We start from the raw sequence: 21,892 nt of genomic DNA on the forward strand, positions 1-21,892 counted from the left end.
ACTTGCTAAATTCAATTTGAAGAAAGAACAGGAGAGAGAGCATTTTGTAGAAAGTAATTATCCTGCACTTTTGTGACCTTCATGTTTTCCCCATTATGATGAATTTTTGGGCTGGTTCTTGTATCAGTCAGCATGTCCTGCTCACTTGAATTTTGTTTCATGTTACAGATAACTAGTTGTATCTAATTAAAGAATAATGATGGCACTGTGAGGCCTTTTTCTGGGAATTAATGACCAGCTGGGAAAAGCTGATGGATGGAGAGTCAGCCAAAGGCTATTAGCTTCAGTCTGCTATTAATCTCCAGATATGCTAATTTGTGATGTCATTGTTGGTATTGAAAAATAAAAATTGGAGACAGTTTACTTATGTTTATCATGTACTTCTGAATAGCAAGTTCCCTATGTATTATAAAAAGTTATTTTTCATTCTCTAATTGTTCTTTAATCTAAAAATATGATTCTTATATACAGTGCATGAAAATAGAATTTCTCAGATGGGTGTTCCTTTCTTTTAAAAAAAGTTCCAAGTTTGGGAAGTTTCCTTTAAATAATTTGGATGGTAAAACCAGAATTTTTCTTCAGCTGTGATGCTGGAATTTGATAAGTGTCTATATTATCATAAGTATCTGCTCATGGCAGGAAATGGTTGCAAGTGTTTATGAATAGCAGCTGTTGCTATCAAAGATGTGCATTCAATGCAATTCTAAGAAGTTATAGTCACATTCCTAGTAGATGAAGGGGACTCTCTGCCAAGAAAAGCTGTAGTGGTGTATCTGTATGAAATTTTTTTTATTACTGCTGCTGAATGCTAGAGGAAAATAGAAAGAGAAATGACTAAAATATTCATCACCTTCTTGCATAATTTAATGACTTACAAAGGAAGACAACAATTTCATATACAGGCTATCTATCTAAAACTTAATCCAAACTCATAATACTAATTTAAAAGTTATGTTGGTTTTTATACCATTTTTACCCCAAAATGAAAGAAAGCTCTTAAAGCCCATTAAGATTCCAGCCAATGGGCTGGGAATGTTACACTAAACACAGAAGCTTCAGATCTCATCTGATTTAAGTCATAAGCTGTTTATATTCTCCAAACACCACAGCATTATTCTCCCCATAAGAAGTTTGTTGATGGTACCAGTCTTCTTAAATGCATATTAAGTGTATGCATTTGGGGGAATAGAATGAATCAGCAAGTCACTAATCACAGCTCTTGGAGGCACTGACTCACTCCTGGCAAAATTGAATGTCTTCATTGGGAAGGGTGTAAAAGAGAGAAAATTCATCCCGGTGTCAGTTCCCTGTTTCTACAAATGCAGATCAAATTTGCACCTCCTTTGTTGGTTGGTTATCAGGCTAAAGAATGTTGTGCAATGGACACTATAAAACCAGACATCTGTACTTGCAGGGGAAAGTTACTAGAAATTCATAATAATGCTTAGGAAATTGACAAAGGGCCTAGAAAGAAAATGTGGGCTGATAGGGGCTTGGTGTATTTCTATGACCAAAAGTAGTGAACCAGGCCCTGCTCTTCCACAATTCAACAAGGTTGGTCTTTGATCCAGTGTTGATTACTAGGCTCTCAATTGGGATTTCTTATTTTCATTAAGGGGTTTTCAATATCTGAGGAATATTTGCAACAGCCCTAGTTTTCTTTGGAAATAAAAGAGTGAGAGCAGCACCCTTAAATTTTCTGTCAGACTCGGTATATACTGCATGGATGTCATATTCTTGCCAGCAGCAGACCAAGGAAAGAAAAATAAACTGATAATTGGTGGACAATGGCCAGTGTCACCTGTAAATTCAGGGGTGGGCAAAAGTAGGTTTACAATTGTGGGTATGCAAAACAAGAGTTTATTCTTATTTATTATTGTATTGTTTACATATGAATAACTTTTGCCCACCCCTATATTTATGCTGTATCTCAAATTGAGACATGTGAGCTCTGCATGGTGTTTATTTAGATACAATATGGTTAATGGTATTAAAATATTTTATTTCACTCCAGGCATAGTTTAACACTGTTACATTTTCATTGTACTGGCAGTAGAGGTATCTGTAGTTGAGTAAGCTATTCCCAAACCTTTAGTATTTTAAACAAAGCCCCTAAAAATAAAATGGACAAGCTATTAAATCCTTTTCTTTGGAATTTTTTTGGGGAATATTGTTTCTTTAGTCTTTCCTGGGAGTAGGTTTGATTTAAGACGTTCGCTGCTTTCATGAAGCCCTAACTTGAGTTCATTTTGTTATGTGGTGACCACAGTTCTGGATGACGCCCCTCCTGGCACACAGGAATACATTATGTTACGGCAAGATTCCATCCAATCTGCGGAATTAAAGAAAAAAGAGTCCCCCTTTCGTGCTAAGTGTCACGAAATCTTCTGCTGCCCGCTGAAGCAAGTACACCACAAAGAAAACACAGAGCCCGAAGGTTTGTGCGCAACAGACGCGTGTTTTGCTTGTTTTCTCTTATTCTTTCTTTCTCTTTCTTTTTGACTGTGCATTGCCCCCTAGTGTGCTGTTAGGCTCCTGAAATAGTTAGGAGGCCTCCTGGTTTGTTGGTGAATGTGTTATGCAGTCTCAGATGGGACACTGTATAATGCAGTCATCTCTGGCACAGCACACACCGTCCTCCTGCTTCTCATAGCTGAAAGGTTTTCAGCTGGTGTCAATACACTGTCCCGTTTTGGCTGCTAAAGTTGCTGGCACCTGTAGCCAAAGACTGACCCAGTCTGTTTCCATCACCTGGCATTCCTGAAGCAGCAGTCGGCTGAGGAATGGCACTTCAAAAATGAAATAATACTCTCTTCCACTCCATAAAGCTTTTGCATTGCGCTCGAAGAATGCTCGTGATCTACTTAGTTTGCTGAAGCAGGCCCAGACTTGCCATGTAATGCACGCCCAGTTATACTTTGCCATAGTGAAATGCATGCCTCAAGGAAACAATGAGTAGTTTGTTTTTCTTTTCAGCTCAACCACAGGTTTGGAAAACTCTACCTGCTATTATTTAAACTGAGGTCACGGTATTCCTTGCAATCCATGCTATAAATCTGTCTCTAAAGTACCTCGTCTCCCCAGAAAGAGTATTTATTATTTTTTTCCAACTTTTCTGCCTATGTCAAACAGGAACATTTTTTACATCACAAAATGTGGTAATTTTTTTTGCCAGCTGTGTATATTTCAATTTCCAAAATGACATTTGAGATGTATACTATATATGCTAATTAAATGCTTCTTGGAAAACAGCCTGCCCCCCCACCCCACCCCGCCACCCATATAAAATACTATTGAAGCAGTTTACCAATGAATAACACTGGAAGTGACTAATTTCACTTGTCCTATGGCAGTCTGTGTAGTCTTTTGCATAAATGGTTGTGATCCAATTTTTAAAAGCGACCTTGTTCCCATTTCAAGTTGCCCTTTTGTAACATTATGGGTTTCTTCAGTACAACTGTCTTTTTGACTTGGAAAAGACTACCATGTGATGATGTTCAAAGTTTGGTGTGTAAGAAAATTACTCCAAATCAACTCTATTCCATAGTTTTGGAAGCACATTTTTATATCTCAAAGTCTCCCCTTCTCCTTCATTCCAAATAGAATTTTAAATGTTTATTGGCAGAAAATGAGAAGTGTATATTTCTCATTTTTTTATTTTATTTCAGCAATAGAACATGCCTATTTTATTTTATCCATATTTTGATATTCAAGCTATCCACTTTGGGTATGAGTTCTCATGTCAACACTTACTTATCTGGAGCTGTAAATGGAGATCCTTTACAGTGAGTAAAAGAAATCTTTTGGTGATTTAGTAGAGAAAATACTAACTTGCATTTATGCTCTTATGGAACAAAAAAATTAACCAGTGACATTTACTTTACTATATATAATGCATTCCAATTTGTTCTGCTTTCCTTTCTCTAAAATTATGTGTGTATATTTGCAAGTACAAAACAATATCTGTATTATAGATATATACTGCTTATTATATAATTATGTAACAGATACTATATAGTTAGAACATCAGCCTGAAAAACAAAATTTGGTTTGACTAAGAAAAATAAGTCACTTAAGAAGCAGCTGGTTAAATTCAGTCAAACAATCGGTTAGAAATTTCAAATTGTTTTAACAATACTCAGATTCTAAAGAGAACAGTTGAATGACTAAATTTCAATCCCCATCCCTTTTCTTATTGCATATCATTTAGAAAGGATCTATTAATTTACAAAATATTATCTTGAGTGTATTGCGAATACTGTTAGGAATGTTTTCAGATCCAAAAAATTACTTTGAGAATAGGTAGCAGTTAAACTCTCTTATACAAAGTTTGGAGAGTTTTTAGTCTGTTGTTCCATCCACAAGTTGAGTGGCTGCCATCCTTTCACATTTAATACTTTGATGATGGGCATTGTCTTTTTTCAGACTGAAGATTTTCCTTAGTCTTGCTCTCCTGCCAGGTCCATTGGAATAGCAAAGCTAACTCCTTATTCCTCATTATGAGTTATTTGTAAATAGTATTAGAGGTTTTCTAGGATGACATTTAGAATTTTACTGTAACCCCTTCAAACAAAGGCACGGAAGCTAACGGTGAACCCAGACCTTAAAATGAAACCACTTGATCTCTGTACAAATTATCAAGACCCAGAAGACCTTAGATGGGGGCAAAAGAAAATTTGCTGGGGAAGAGATGTCAGATAAATAAGGAAATGTTGCTAAGAAATTAACATGCTTACTTCATGTAGGGTACCAAAGCTCATCATTACCAGGAAGTGAAGTTAACTATGGGTTTCAAAGGGTTCAGTGGTCATTCTGGTGACCTGGAAGATTTTTGCAAGATTAGTTTTTAAATACTATAAGGTACAGTCTTCAGTTCTCTCTTACAGTTGCTGTAATGTTTTATTATAATTGGCATAAATGGTTATGATACAATTTCAAGTACAAGTGAATATAATCTTAGTTCTAAACTATGCCCGTACCTTGACACATTTTATTCTCATGTTAAGCATTTAAAGAGAGAGTTCCTCTCATTGTCTCTGTGCCCAAGGATGAGACCTTAATTGACCTTGTCTATGGATGTTCACCGATTTTACTGCAAGTGAAGGCAATGGATGGGATGGTGAATCCACCCATTGCTTGAGGTGTGCATGCCAAACTGTCAGTATGACCTCTTCTAACGAGGTTATGTTTATACAGGCCTCATGTGAAAAATGAAAAATATATTTAAATTTGGGAGGAAAAGACTCTTTTGAGTTGGATGATTAAATTAGGTAAAAGAGGTTTGTGTGTACTCTGATAAGGCTGGAATTAATTTTCTTCTTACTGAATTGACAAATCTACCAACTTCTTTTGCATTATTGTAGATGAAATATTGATGTTTATTTTGGTTGGTGATATTTTTTGTAAGGGCCAGGTAATTTCCATAGTTTATGACCACCTGAGATTTAGTACAGACAACTTATTTAAAATTGTTCACAGTTATCTGTCTTTTTAAAGACATTTTTGTATTATGTTCAGGGCCCTCAGAATTCATGTAAAATATTACATAGAATGAGTGATATATCTTCCTTTTCAGGATACACTAAGGCCAAATTACATTTTGCTAGAAACAGGTTTCTATTTCTGAGCACCCAATTCTAAAATAAGTTCTTCAATCTGTTCCAAATGCTTGTGATTTTCAGTGTTATGATTGTTGTCATAAAAATCACTTATGATGTAATCTTATGTGAGTACTGGAATTTGGCTGAAGAAGCACATACAAATATCTGAGATTCTAATTTGGCCCAGTACCAACCAGCAGCTGTCTTTGTTATGAGAAAGCCACATGGAGAGTGGAAATCATTACTAAAATCGTTTTTCTTACTGTTCCAGGAACCATTTGGCAAGAGAAACTATAATCATCATAGCTGTATTCTTTTATTTATTTTTTCCTTTCATTGTCATGTGTGCCAAAAGGAAATCAATGATTAGAGTAACTTCTCAAAGCCAATCTATTAGCAGCATAGTTGCTAATAATAAACACCTGTCATTGGGCTTTTACTGATGTTTGAAAATTGTGCAAAAGAATCACACTGAGATATACATGCTTGCATGTGATTACTGTTGAAAATCTATGGAGAAAACTAAACCATGGATTCCTAGCATTTGCTTTTGAATTGAATACCTGATTATAATAGTAAATTTGTAGGAGTTAACATAATATAGGAAAATATTACAGAGCTCAGGGATTTGTCACCATCTTTTAATCAAGCCTTTGGCTTCTTTTGTACAGTCTTGTTTTCATGTGATTTAAAACACACACACACACACACACACACACACACACACACACACACACACACACTCTATCTCCCTCAGGACATCCATAACCTTTTTTATTAAAAGATGCATCCAACCATAGTGACTTTGGTTGGAGAAGAGCATTTGTGCTCCAGACTGGTGATGAAGTATATCAGCTTTTCAACCAAAATAAAGCAAATTTTTGTGCCAAATGTAAAGGGGACATATTTGTAATTAGCACGATGTCTATTATTTTATTAATGCCATGGTTTCTTTATCCCAGAAAGAGAATATATCACCATGTATATCAGTCTTATCTAAATGGTAGGAGAGGAAGAAGGTAGAAGAATATGAAGGAATATGCTGAGGAAAATGTTTTTATTTTCATCTTTACCTTATATTTCAACTGTCATTTCTTGTCATGTGTCTATTTCATTTTAGTACTAATTTACCTTTTGAGAAAATGGATTTAATTCTATTTGAATGAATAGCTGGTTCAGTACAATGAAGCAACCTCTAATACTTGATACCTGAAAATGTCTTGACTTTCAGAAAAGATATAACTGGTTTTATTTCTAATTTATTAGGAGGACATAAGGCCATATGTTTGGGTAACTCTGAATAGACCAAATACTTTATTCTTAACCTTTTAATTTAAAAATAACTATTGCCGAAGCCAGTTTGGCTCAGTGGCTAGAGCGTCGGCCTGCGGACTGAAAGGTCCCAGGTTTGATTCCGGTCAAGGGCATGTACCTTGGTTGCGGGCACATTCCCGGTGGGGGGTGTGCAGGAGGCAGCTGGTCGATGTTTCTCTCTCATCAATGTTTCTAGCTCTCTATCCTTCTCCCTTCCTCTCTGTAAGAAATCAATAAAATATATTTTTTAAAAAATAAATAAAAATAACTATTAATTTAAAATAACTATTAATATAAAAATAATCTGAGAGGAACCAAGATGGCGGCATAGGTAAACACATGTACTTGCTGCCTCGCACAACCACATCAAAACTACAACTAAAGAACAAATTGGATATCATCCAGAACCACGGGAAGGCTGGCTGAGTGGAAGTTCTACAACTAGAAGGAAAGAGAAACACACATTGAGACTAGTAGGAGGTGCGAAGGTGCGGAGGCGCGCGAAATGGGCTGGCAATAGGGTGCACTGTTGTTGTTTTCAATAGGGGGGGAGATACAAATTCCCGATTGCTCTGAACTCCAGTTCCAAGGGAGACTCTAGGGACCCAGACTCATACAGGGAGAAACTGGACTATCTGGCATCGGGACAGGAAAGTGAGGGCAGCTTTCTCTCAGAAGTGCTTGCAGTGATCATTGTTCATGCCTGGGGGCATGGGTTGCAGAGATGGCTGACTGGTAGCCATTGCTGTTTGCTCTGCCATGGTGATTCCCTGAGACCCCGCCCCACCGAATTTACAACCCCACCCAAGCGGTGTGCATCAGCTTTTGCATATGAATGGCCTGTCCTTTTACAATCTAAAACCTAACAAACTGCAGCTGGGTCAGAGAACTCCAAAGCTTCCAAAAGAAGGCCTAAGTCCTGGCAGCACAGCCTGCATTGCTTCACAGCTGGGCCTCATGTGGGCACTTCAAAACCCCAAACAAAGAGGAGGAATCTGCAGATCTCTCTGTAGATACTGCTTGGTGGCCTCAGGCAGTGGCTGACTTTGCACCTCCTTGGAGATCCAATAGCCAGTGTACCCAGTGGTCAGTGTTAGACCATACCAAATTACAACTCTTCACATCCATAAGCAACACACTCAAGGGGCAGACTCAGTGAGCACCAAAGCCCCACTGAAGCAAGTCCTGCCCCATTAGGGTATCTTCAGCATAGCAGTTTTTCCATTGTAGACACAGCTGGTCCTCACAGCCAATTGGCCTGGAGGTTAATTACTCCCAGTGATACCAACAACAATCAAGGCTTAACAACAAGACTGTGCACACAGCCCACAAAGGGGTGGACCAAGAGTGTCCACCTCAGGTAATTGGGGAGGCTGAATCACTGGGCCCTATAAGACACCTAGCCTACAAGGCCACTCTATCAACACAGGGAAGCAGCCAAAATGTGGAGACAAAGAAACAGGTCACAAATGAAAGAAATGGAGGAAAGCAAACTACTGGATATAGAGTTCAAAACCACGGTTATAAGGTTACTCAAGAATCTTCTAGAAACCTCCGAGAAATTTAGTGAGACCCTCAAGGATATGAAAAAGGACCAATTAGAAATTAAGCATATACTGACTGAAATAAAGAATAATATCCAGAGATCCAACAGCAGACTAGAGGATCCCAAGAATCCAGTCAAAGATTTGAAATACAAAGAAGCAAAAAACACCTAACCAGAAAAGCAAAAAGAATCCAAAAATATGAAGATAGTGTAAGGAGCCTCTGGGACAACTTCAAGCGTACCAACATCCGAATTATGGGGGTGCCAGAAGAAGAGAGAGAGCAAGATATTGAAAACCTATTTGAAGAAATAATGACAGAAAACTTCCCCTATCTAGTGAAAGAAATAGTCTTACTAGTCCAGGAAGTGCAGAGAACTCCAAACAAGAGGAATCCAAAGAGGACCACACTAAGACACATCATAAATAAAATGCCAAGGGCTAAAGACAAAGAGAAAATCTTAAAAGCAGCAAGAGAAAAACAGTTGGTTACCTACAAGGAGTACCCATACGACTCTCAGCTGATTTCTCAACAGAAACTATGCAGGCCAGAAGGGAGTGGCAAGAAATATTCAAAGTGATGAGTAGCAAGAACCTATAACCATGATTACTCTATCCAGCAAAGCTATCATCTAGAATTGAATGTCAGATAAAGAGCTTCACAGACAAGAAAAAGCTAAAGGAGTTCATCACCACCAAGCCAGTATTATATGAAATGCTGAAGGGTATTCTTTAAGAAGAGGAAGAAGAAGAAAAAAGTAAAAATAAAAATTATGAACAAAGTGACAACAAATACATATCTATCAACAAGTGAATCTAAAAATCAAGTGAATAAAAAATTTTATGAACAGAATAAACTGGTGAATATAATAGAATCAGGGGCATAGAAAGGGAGTGGACTGACAATTCTTGGGGGAAGGGGGTGTGGGGGTGCAGGAAGAGATTGGACAAAAATCATACACCTAAGGACGAGGACAGTGGGGGTGGGGATAAGGGCATGGGGTGGGGTGGGAACAAGGTGGAGGGGAGCTAAGGGGGGGAAAGAAGAACAACTGTAATAATCTGAACAATAAAGATTTATTAAAAAAATAATAAATAAATAAATAAAAATAATCCTTAGGGTCTCACTGACTTTGATTTATGACCTGAAGGGTAATGAAAATGGCACCAGAAAATTTTATTTGCTCATTGAAACAAAGGGAAGCATGATTGTGGAGTCACACAAAAAAAGATTTTAAAAAATGGTCCATATCAAAATCGAACTAAAACCAGAAATCTGAAGGGCTTGGTGATTAGCAATGAGTAAACATCATTCTTTCCCAACAGAGTGGTTGAATGTGTTTCTCTTGGTTGCATGTCAGCTACTGCTTAGAAGACAACTTGTTATGAACCCAATAACAATAGCAAAGTAGTAATGACACTGAAGCACATTCTCTCTTCTATTTCTTCACCTTATCGTAGCAAATTCAAAATTAAATCATATTTTGGGGCTATATTTCTACTCCCTGGGAAACTAATAATTTGATCAAAGAAGTATAATTAACTAGCCAATAATTCACTTTCAGGCCAGCATGGGCATTTGTTATTCTCTCTCTCTCTTTTTTTTTGTTTGTTTGTTTTGTTATTCTCTTATTAGATACTAGAGGGTCCCTCAGCCTGGCCTGTGGGGATCGGGCCAAAACCAGCTCTCCAACATCCCCCTAGGGTCCCGGGTTGCGAGAGGGTAGTTCGAACTGCAGCTGCCAAGTCACTGCAGCTCAGCAGCTCCTGTGTTGAGCGTCTGCCCCCTGGTGGTCAGTGCACATCATAGCTACTGGTCAGAGCATCTGACCCCTGATGGTCATTGCTTGTCATAGCTACCGGCTGGTAGGTTTTTTAGGCTTTTATATATATAGATATACATCTCAACTGCATCTCTAGGCTGGCTTTTACAGTAGAAACTAACAACTATTCATACTTCCATGACTCACTTTTTAAAGCAACAGGTCTCCCTTCTCCCTTGATCCTAGGTGTCCCTGTTGAGTTGGTGGGGTAGTTGCCCTGAGAAGTTGTCTCTTCTTTACAACCCTCGTAACTGAGGTTTCCCTTAGTTAATATTGGAAGCAGATATTTCTTTCTGTGTGAAGCCAATACTGATACTTGGATGGCTGATGAAGTTATGGTGGTGATTTTGATTTTTTTAAATATATTTTATTAATTTTTTACAGAGATGAAGGGAGAGGGATAGAGATTTAGAAACATCAATGAGAGAGAAACATTGATCAGCTGCCTCCTGCACACCCCCTACTGGTGATGTGCCCGCAACCAAGGTACATGCCCTTGACCAGAATTGAACCTGGGACCCTTCAGTCCGCAGCCGACGCTCTATCCACTGAGCCAAACCAGTTAGGGGTGATTTTTTTTAATGTCAAAATCTAAGTGCTAATACTTGAAAAAATCTGGAAATTACCTCTCTATATGAGTTCTGCCCCATCAAATTTGTTACTTCAGGGTGCTTTGCCAAGATGCTTTTGAGAGTCTTGTAGCTCAGTGATTTCTCTTATGTTTTTTTCTCTTCACAGCCAGTTGATAAAATCACTTAAATTAAAAAAAAATAGATGGAAATCTGCCTTTCAGACCCAATTTGCTATGATCCATGTAGACTATGTTCCATGTCCAAAAAGGCAGAGCCTGAGTGACTTTTAGCTGTTTCCTCAAACCAAGCCCAACACTAATGTGTAGAGGTAAGCCTGGTTAAGAAGATGCACCAGAATGTGCTACTGTCTCAGCTCCAATTTTCACTCTGCCTTTTGTTTTAAATAACTCACTTGCCTGGAGGAAGACAATACAGAAATCAATTCTATTCTCTTTCACGTGTTCTTAAATAATTATCAGACTAATATTTTCCAAATTATGTTTCATGAAACACTGATCATGTATTTGTGAAAAAGACAGATTCTGTGGTCAAATGCATGTTTCCCAAATTCCACACCAGTCTTACTGAGTCACAGTGCATAAGACTATATTAAAGGTTTTGAGGAGTCTTACAGATTAGGAATCTCTCCTACTTTGGGCACTTCAGTGACAAACATCTTCCAGCTATTGGACCCATTTTATTCTAAACACTTTTTAACACCCCACAAGTTTGATTTGGGAAATGCCATGCTGACTCCACTGAACAGTGTATTTGGATCAAAGCTGGGCTTTGACAATTAACACAGTCTTGAAAATGAATGCAGCTCCCTTTCCCTCTAACCCTCACCTACTATCTTTAGGGCAGTGCTACTCAAAGTGTGGTCCATGGATGAGTGCTGGGTCTGAAATTGTTTGTTACCAGTCCACAATGAGATAGGAGCTTGTGCCAGAATGTAAATCAATGCACTGCTTCCTTCATCAATGAAATATTGCTATTGCCCTGACCCAGTGGCTCAGTTGATTGGAGCATTCTCTCATACACCAAAAGTTGAGGGGCTCAATTCCTGGTCAGGGCACAAACCCAGGTTCCATGTTCCCCGGTCAGGATGTGTGCAGAAGGCAACCTATCTCTCTCCCTCCTTTTTTCTCTTAAAATCAATTTAAAAAGTACTGCTATCTTGCTGTGAAAAATAATGTCAGCTGAACTGAATAAAAATGTACTTAGATACAGATCACAGGCCAGCACTAAGTCTGTGGACCATACTTTGAATGACAATGCTTTAGAATATTTAGATGATTCTCAACCATGACTAAATGTCAGAATCACTTGAGGACCTTTTCAATAATATTGATGCCTGAGCACAACATCAGTCCAAAACCAACCAATTCACCTAATTCTCCAAACAAAACCCTGCAAAATCTCTTGTGGCAGAGGCTCAACAGGGCTTATTTTTAAAAAAGGAAAAAAAAAAAGCTTCCAAGGTAATTCTGAAGTGCTAACAGGGTAGAAAAATATCATCTTGGCATACAGTCTGTTGTGTGATGTCAGCTGTCAATTCAGAATTCTTATCATGCTGATTTCATGGCCTTCTTTAGGAGGTGCCTTGTGATTAAGAGGCATTGCTGGACAGGCAGCACTTATATGACCTTTAGAACTTGTGGCCTTGTAAGGTATCCATCTTTCCCACCACATACACACACACACACACACACACACACACACACACACACACACACACACCTACTATTATTACTATTGGAAGAAAGGGTAATTTAGCCTTTTTGAAGCCCCCTTGCCTCTTTGCCTCTCTTTGCTTTTAGAAAATAATAATAATAATCAGGCTTCTCCATAAGAGCGTGATAATCTGCCACCTTTTGACCAACATTCTTTCTTGCAATTAATTGTTGCAACACTTGTTCTGCTCTCAAACTATGACTCAGCTTGCAATGTGGGTGAAAGAGTGTCTAAGGACCATGTCTGAATGTATTTAAATAAGAAGATGGAGGAGAAGAGAGTATTCATATGCCATAAAAGTACTATTATATCTTTATTTGATTGCTACTGCTCTAGGGTGAGATTGCAAAAGTTGACTCAAGCTGCTCGTGATTTGGGTGTTTATCCCCAAGTTATACTATCATATAAACATCACCAGTTCCTGCAGCATAAAATTCTTACAGCAGCATGGATGTGAAAACTGACATTGACATAATTCAGATACTTTAAATGCTATCCATGTTTGTAAATCATTCCCAGCATTGCAAATTACATTGATTCCGGTTTTCATGTTATACGCTACAGCATTTGTTAGTCTGCTTAAGAATATGCAGCTTGAATAATGCCCTCAGGAAAGTGTGGAATGAGATATAACATCCTCCAGTTTATCAACACTTACCCTTGTCTTGCTTCACAGCCAATATCCACACTCACTCCAACACATCAAAATCACATGTCCACTTCCACCCATGTGCTAGCATATTTCTACTTATGAGCCCCAGCTATTTTAAGATATATATTCTCAGAACAGCTCCAGATTCTCAGAACAGCATGTCCAGTTTGGAAGCAACAAGTGTACATTGGCTAGAAGACCAGATCTACATAAAGGAAGGAAAAGAGAGCATATTTCCACTGAGCTACTTCTACATACGATGAGAACACTCTGCAGAGCCCCTTAGAGGCATGATCACAAAAACAATGTCAGGTAGGAGATGCTTCCAACATTTCACACACTGTTACAAAAGGTTAAAACACTTTCTTGATAAATGAAAGGACTCAATTTGAAACTTTTTCTGGCCTCCATGACTTCTCCATATACTCTTGCCCTATATGTGAGATTGTTGTCCAAAAGCAATTTTAGGCCCTAGCCAGCATTGCTTTGTTGTTAGAGTGCTGGCCTGTGCACCAAAGGGTCCTGGGTACCATACCCAGTCAAGGGCACATACCAGGGTTGCAGGTTGTTTACCCACCCCAGTCAGGGAACGTGCTGGAGGCAAAACCAATCAATGTGTCTCTCTCACATAGATGTTTCTCTCTCTCTCTCTCTCTCTCTCTCTCTCTCTCTCTCTCTCTCTCTCTCTCCCCTCCCCTTTCTTCCACTCTTCCACTCTCTAAAAATAAATGGGGAAAATATCCTCGGTTGAGTAATAAAAACAAACAAAAAGCAATTTTAGTGAAGAAAAGATGTCTTAGGTTTAAATAAATAAAATGGTGTCCACAAATCCATTCTCAGCTTTTTTATGACAAGGAGCTGTCATAAGCAAAAAGATCTCAGGAGGTACTTGCTAATTCTGTGTGCCTATACTTAGGTGGAGTATAGCACTTATATGAAGTAAATTAAATCACCCTTACCTTGAAGGAGGTGATTACTTTCTCTAGGATACACAAAGAAAGAGTATAATGGTTAGTGAATAGCTAAATTCAATTTGGATATAATAGAACCGTCCTTAGATAAAAATAAAAACATGTACACAGGTCACTTGCCTAACCGCCTTTCTTTAAGCCAGGGGATGTCCTTCACCTATAATGGTAGAAATGAGGAAATATCATCTCTAATTATTAAGAAGCTGATTCTCTTGGTCCATTCTTCTCTTCTCAATCAAGTTACAACATTGATAGGAATGTTAAGACTTGCTCTGAGCTCAGCCAGTGTGCCTCAGTGGTTGAGTGTCAATTCAAGAACCAGGAAGTCACTGGTTCAATTCCCTGTCAGGGCAAGTGCCCAGGTTGTGGGCTCAATCTCCAGTAAGGGTTGTGCAGGAGGCAGCTGATTGATGATGTTTCTCTCTCATTGATGTTTCTATCTCTCTATCCCTCTCGCTTCCTCTATCTCTAAAAAAATCAATAAAAACATTTTTTAAAATAATTGCTCTGAGTACATCCAGTTTCATAGGATTAGGTGTTACCTACAGGTCTGGATATTCTGTATATTAGCAATGAATTATCTTTAATAACTTGTTGGAACCCTACTCTCTAGCTTGAGGTAAATAATGCAAACAATAATTGGCAATTATCCAGAATTTAGTATGTGCCAAGTATTTTACCTAACATTATCTTAATTCTCACAACAACCTTGGAGGTAGGTAGATATTTTCTCTCTCTCTACATTTTATTGATGAGGAAACCCAGACTCAGAGAAGTGAAATAACTTGTTCAAGGTCATGTGACTGTGAAATGGAGCCAGTACTCAAATGCAGCCTGCCTCCCTCCAAATTCCATGGTCTCTCAATTACAAGAGACTGTAATAACAAGGTTTACCCTACAGAGAGCCAGTTATTCCAGTGTCATCTTATTGAGAGACATAACCAGGTATACTAAGTAAACAGAGGTAGAGGGACCTTATACCTGCTGTCAGGAAAAAAATCCACACCACAATAGCTTAAAAAGGTGACTTGTTCTTCACTGAAAAGAGAAACAGCCAGCTTTAACTTTAATATGATTACAGGACAAATTTAATTTGGTCAAAATGCTTTATAATCTGCAGTGTCAGAATTGGATTTATTCACTCTGCTGGTATACATTTATTCAGCTCCAGGCCTGTTCATAATCACCTCAGGCCAACTGACCTTCTACTTCAAAACCTGGTCTCACAAAATATCTGCTGACTGAAGTCCCTGAATGACAAAAGTCCCTTTGCATAGTGAGAACTAACTTAAGACATGTGAAGAGAATATCCTGCCAAATTGGGTTGGGTCATTGTCAAGATCGCCTTCTGTGTTATTTTCACAAGCAGTGAGACTGCATGAAATAGTTCATTTCCCTCCAGAAGTATGAAGAAGGAGGTCTTAGGAATTGGTGTGATGTATTCTGTGCAGTATTACTCTGTATACTGTGCTTTGGTTGGATGCTTAACTATCAGGGTTTTGTGGCTTGTTTGTTTGTTTGCATCTTTTAATATGCCAGGCACTTCAGGTTTATTTTTGCTAATCTTCCCAACCCATGAGGTAGGTGTCATCAATCTTGAATGACACAATGGGGAAACTGGAGTGTAGAGATGTGAAATAACTTGTTCAAAGTCACACAGCTAATAAGTGACTTGATTGGGATTTGAAGCCAAATATCCCAAGGCGACCTCTTCCACTGTGCTGCTTCACCTCATCCTATACCCTGACCCCTGACTCCCCTCTTCAGGAGCAAGATAGAAGAAAAAGCTCAGCACCATCTTATCCACCACTGTTGAGAGATAACTTTACCTCTCTGCAAAGTTCACTTAACTCAGTACATTTTCTTCTGGGTTTTTTTCTTGTTTCTCCACATCCTGGTTTGAATGTTGACATAAGCAGTAGGCAAAGGGTTAAACAAAGCAACATGTCATTTGTCACACGTTCTCCTTTGTTCCTTACATGAACATCTACTAAGTGCAGGTCTTTTTTTTTTTTTTTTCTTGTAGTGCCTCCTTAAATGGAGTAATGCTTCAAACCCATAGTTTTCCTCATGGAACCACTAGACCTTAAAATAGCCTTAACTGGTTTTGCCATGAATTGCCTCCCCAAGGTAAGGGAAGAGTTCCAGGAGTGCAATGTTTCTGAGTTGGGTTCCCATAGATAGAGAAAGCTTGTTTTTACAGCATCCAGATTTTGTCCCTCTCAGTGAAAACTCAGAGGCTCCATTCTTGCTCTCAATTTTTGTGCCCACCTGGGAGTGGAGCAATCTTGTACACAATCTTTTAGGGTAGTCTCTCTGAAATGCAGGCATATTAAAGGGACAAATATATCCATATTGGGTTTGTTTGCTCCTTCTGTTCCTCTCTCTTGGTGTGACTTCCCCTTGATTATGTGTAGGCCCTCCACTAAGGACCTCATTGGGGCAGGAGCTGTCTCAGTATAGCTCTACCAGAGATGTTACATTGCCCCCATAGTGACACTGTTGATGTTGCCCCTTTGTAAAATGCAAAACACTGGGGAAAATGAAATGTGGTATTTAATTGGCATGCAAAGAAAGTGTGAACATACACACATGTACAAACACACATACATCACTAGTTAAAATAGTTTATTGAGGAAAAACACTTAGAAGCAGAGAAGTAGTAGAGATCACATGGTCACTCTACTAGTGCCCTTTCACAACAGCAACACCAGCCTAATCATAGCACACTCTAAGATAATGTGGGCTCATGCAGGCCATTCATACAGTGAGGACATTTGTCTAACAGCCTGCCTTAACCTGTGTACAAAATCTACCTCTTTTCACACAACAAGGAAAGAACAAAGGACATTTCAAAAAGTAGGGTTTAGAGCTGCTGCAAACCAGTAACTTTTTTTGTTCCTTCTTCAGCCATTTTTGCTCTGTAATCACTTTATTTTCCTCTGATAAAATAGCATTTTGGATCCATGTTAGAAGATTCATGAACTGATTTAGTAAATTTCTAATTGGCATGCATAGTTAGCTGTTCACTTAGAGCATAATTAGTTCAATATACCCAGAGTATTTACTGTGGGAAGAAAAAAATCCCCAAAGAAAATCAGAATAGTTCAGGAGAGTTTTATTCTAGTGCAGCTTTTTCTTTGGGAGCAGTAACTGGTGTCTTAAAAGAGATCTAGCTCCTTTCTAAATGAGAACTCTATTTAAACATACATTCTTTATTTCATCCCTACTGAATAGAGCTTTATTAAATAAATACCAGAGGCATAGCACAGTCTTTCAACAATAAATACTCAATAAATATTTATCATTACAATTAGCTTCTTCAAATAACAAATTTTGATATTCTGAGTTCAACTGGCCATTTGCCCTAATTCTAGGCAGCAAGTGACTGACGGTGCTTTTAATCACCATTAACAGAATTAATGTATTTGTCAATAGATACTCATTGACTTGTACAAACCAACCATTATTCTGGTTATTAGACACAGCAGTGACAAGAGGCACCATCCCTACACTGAAGAAGAAAGACTGGCAGGAAAAGCAGTCAGAACTAGTCCATCAGTTAGCTCTTGTTGTCTTTTAAGTCACCCTAAAACAAAATGGCTTAAACCAAGAACAAATTTATTTTTTCTCATAGTCTATAGGTGGTATAGGTCTGATATAGATAGTCTATGATTAGCAGACATTTGGTCCTGTCCAAAATGTCCACAGAGACATTCGGTCCATACCAAAAGATCCTTGATATTTGGTCCTATTCCAAAACATCCATGGAGGCATTTTTCTATGCTGAAAGGTTCTTAAAGTGTGAAAAGGTGAACAGCAGAACCATGAACAAGTAATCCATGTTCTTGGTGGTCACACTCAAATACAGCCACCAACCTTACAAAAAAGAAAGAATCAAATCCACATTATTAAAATTGTTCACAGATAGAACAAATAATAACCAGGTCAATATTTTGTTGTTGACTTTAGAGTAAACCTGCTGATCTTATTGATGAGGAAGAAAATAATCAATGTGAAATTCAAGATTCCTCATGAATTACAAGAATAATAACATTTATACAGTTTGAACAGGGTTAAATGTTTGTCTTTTCTAATGAACCATGAACCAAATGTCTCCGTGGATATTTTGGACAGGACCAAATATCAAGGACCTTTTGTCGTGAACCAAATATCTTCATGGACATTTTTGACAGGACCAAATATTCTGCAGCAATGGACTATAGGTTCTACTGATTTAGACTGGGCATTACTGATCTTGCCTGAGCTCACTCATACATTTGTGGCCAGTTGATTAGCCATGGTGGTTCCAACTGTTCTATGATGGGCTTGTCTAGACAACTTAGCTCCCTTCCACAGTTCTCCCACTGAACTCCCATGAATCCAGTTTTATATTTCATTCATGTATTCATTTAGCACTTATGAAGTATGACTATTTGTCAGACACTACATGGCCTAGCCTTCAAATTGCTCAGGAATGAGTTATAGGCTGGTGTCAGATATTTAACACTTTTCAGCCTATCGAGGAACCATGAGAGCCTAAGGAGAAAGAGTGGGTAGAAAAGTGAGTCCTGAGGCACAAAATATTTTAAGGTGGTATAGGGAAGGGACTCCTCAGGAGTGAAAAAAGAAAAACCAGGAGAATGTGGTGCTCAGGAAGCCAAGGAAGAACTGACTGTAGAAAGTAGGGATAGATCAGTATAGCAGAATGCAGTGAGGAGTTACTAATTTAATGCAAGCCTCTCATATACAAGGTATGGCAAAAATAGGTTTACAGTTCTTTGTATGGAAAATAATACAATAATTAATAAATAATAATATAAGAATACAAGTTTGCATACTCACAACTATACACATACCTTTGCCTACCCATTTCTTTTAATATCTAGACTTTGTAGCCCTATTTATTTCAATAGTCTGTGCTGCATAACATTTCCATCAACAACGTAATGCATATATAATGGTATTCTCATAAGATTATATTAAAATTCCTATGGTCTAGTAATGTAACCATCCTAGAATCATAGCACAACACATTACTCATGTGTTTGTGGTCATACTGGTGTAAACAAACCTACTGAGTTACTAGTCATATAAAAGTACAGCACATATAATTATGTACGGTACATAATATTTGATCATCATAATAAACAACTATGTTACTAGTTTATGTATTTACTATACATTTTATTGTTATTTTAAATGTTACTCTTTCTACTTATTAAGAAGTTTGCTATAAAATAGTATGTCATGTTACACCAGCAGCAGCCTCATATATCTTGTGTTTACCACATCTCTTAATTGCACCATGTTCTCTTGTACTTGATTTGATCTCGGTTTGTTTTGTACATTAAAACACTTTACAGGCTTGCAGCCTAGAAGCAATAGGCTATAATATATAACCTATGCGTGTAGTAGGTTATATATACCACCTAGGTTTGTGTAAGTGGATTCTATGATGTTTGCATGATGATGAAATGGCCTAATGACACATTTCTCATAACCTATCTCCGTCATTAAACAGCACATTACTGTATAGAGCATATGCCTCTCCACTTCCCACACCCTTGTAAATAGCTGGCATAAATCTTTGAATTGGGTTTGGTTGATAGATGGAGTGATGAGGAATCACATATTGCCTGTTATTTCTTTAGCAGTAGGTCTTTGTTGAAGATGTTATTGATTTTTGTTTTCCATAATGCATCTAGTGTTTAAGTCTTTGCCAAGAATAAATTATTATTTTGTTATTTGTCTTTTTTAATTTGGTTAAGCTTGCTCAATATTTTCTATATTTCTAAAAATATTGGACCACTGGGAATTCAAATTACATGTAAAGTGTCTCTTGAGTTCAGGATTGTAGAACTAACATTCTTTGGAGTTGTATTAATATACTATGATCAAGGAATACATGACGTGGGTTTCCAGTAAAACAAATTTTCTGCCAACTCTATAAACATGTACACTCTTACTAGACTATGGAAATTGATTCCTTGTCTAGTAATGAATTTCTTGCTGAATCAAAGAACTAGTATTTCAAAAGAACAAATACATGGTTTTGTGGTGAAAAACTGTTGAGTTGACAATATGGTATAGAATCTATGTAACTAAGCTAAGTATTCATTAGTATTTACAAATTGGCTCCCATGGAAATGTTAGTTTCTCATACAAAATTGGGTGAAAGTTTTCTGAATGAGGTGTCCCCTTGTCTAAGGTAAAATAACTCTTCCTTAATGGCCTCAAGAGAGGAAAGAAGCTTTGTGTTTTCAGGGTGAGAATATAAAAATTAAATTAATTAACTTTTTTCATAATGTAAGTTGGTCCAGAGGGTTTTGGAAGATGTTAGTTTTGAATAAAGCCTTGTGCTTGGATCAGCCCTTAAGATTGCTTTAGGTTGCTATACATTTCTAAGACCATAGCTACAGCTGCTAGACCCTTCTTGCTCTGTACCCTTTTTATCAAGACAGGAAAATGACAGAAACACTGCATTCATGCACCTATCCCTAATAACATTTAATTTGTTCTTAGCCTATACAATGCTACTTTTCCCCTTGATTGTGTTTTAATTAAATCTGTGCTTAGAGAGTATCTTGTACCTTAAAATGTAATTTGGGTTCTCAATAGTGGAAAATGGTAGCTAACCAAGGAAACTACATATTCCTTTAGCTTGTGAAACCATTTGATAACCTGTCATCCTTTTCTCATCTCTTTGCTGGCCATGAGAAAGGGCTTTGAAGAGGAGAAATATCTCTGTAAGTAGGGAGAATACGTTTAGATTTAACAAAGTCTAAATATTTTATCCTTTCCTGCTCACAGCAGAAAGTGGACACTTGGAAAATTAGAAATGAACCTCTGCCCCTTAGAGTGTTCCAAGTGGTAGTATTTATCATCTCTGTGCGTTGTTGCCTAATTTTTTTCCAAATAGAAGATCTAAACAAATAAACAAACACATTCCAATACTTGATAACAAATAACATTGGATTAAAAGTAATACCAAATTAATATTGGAAACACAAGGGAGAACTAAAACCCAGTGGGCATATTTGTTAATTCTTCTTTCTTGCTCTAAAAATTAGTTGACATAACTATTTTTTCCTTCAATTAATTCTAGGCCCTGTGATGAACTACACCAAGATTTCTTAATCTTGGCACTATTTACCTTTGGGGTCAGATAATTCTTTGTTCTCTGGGGCCATCCTGTACATTGTGAGATGTTGAGCAGGATCCCTGGACTCTCTATATACCCCTGCCCACTCCCAATTTAGGACTACAAAAATAATGTCTTCAGACATTGCCACATGTCCAATGAAGAGAGAAATTGCATTATTAAGAAACACTTGACTGTATAATAACTATGCAAATAAGAAAGATATGGTCTGAAAATTACCCCTTTTTTTTCAAGAGCCAGTCAAAATGCTTCTGTTTAATCACAACCAATGTCTACCTTCCTTGGGTACTAATAGTTTCAACTTAATTCAAATTCTTCATTATGCTTCCAATCCTTCCTTCACCCCTCCAAAAGCTTTTTAAATTATCTGAACTATAAAACTTTCCAGTGGAACTCAGTGCTGTGATTTGTTATAAGAAAACTGAGGCCTCTGTTAAAATAGTCATTCCATAGTCATTTAATGAGTACCTACTTTGTTTTTCCTTGTGTCTAATATAGGAGATATGGAGCAGTATAA

At 37.7% G+C, this 21,892-nt stretch overlaps 1 protein-coding gene across 2 annotated transcripts in view; it reads left to right on the forward strand.

Annotated features, from left to right (window-relative positions):
• The window catches only part of FGF13 (fibroblast growth factor 13), a 695,370-nt gene that overhangs the window by 405,892 nt on the left and 267,586 nt on the right, over positions 1–21,892 (forward strand). The window contains exon 2 of one of the 2 annotated variants that reach the window (XM_079765344.1): positions 2,270–2,437. The exons of the other annotated variant lie outside the window; for it this stretch is intronic. Coding sequence (XP_079621470.1) covers positions 2,270–2,437 — 168 coding nt within the window. The remainder of the gene's footprint in view (positions 1–2,269; positions 2,438–21,892) is intronic. 2 annotated transcript variants of the gene reach the window in all.

Source organism: Cnephaeus nilssonii (genome assembly GCF_951640355.1).
Source record: "Cnephaeus nilssonii genome assembly, chromosome: X".
In the NCBI taxonomy this organism is placed as follows: Eukaryota; Metazoa; Chordata; class Mammalia; order Chiroptera; family Vespertilionidae; genus Cnephaeus; species Cnephaeus nilssonii.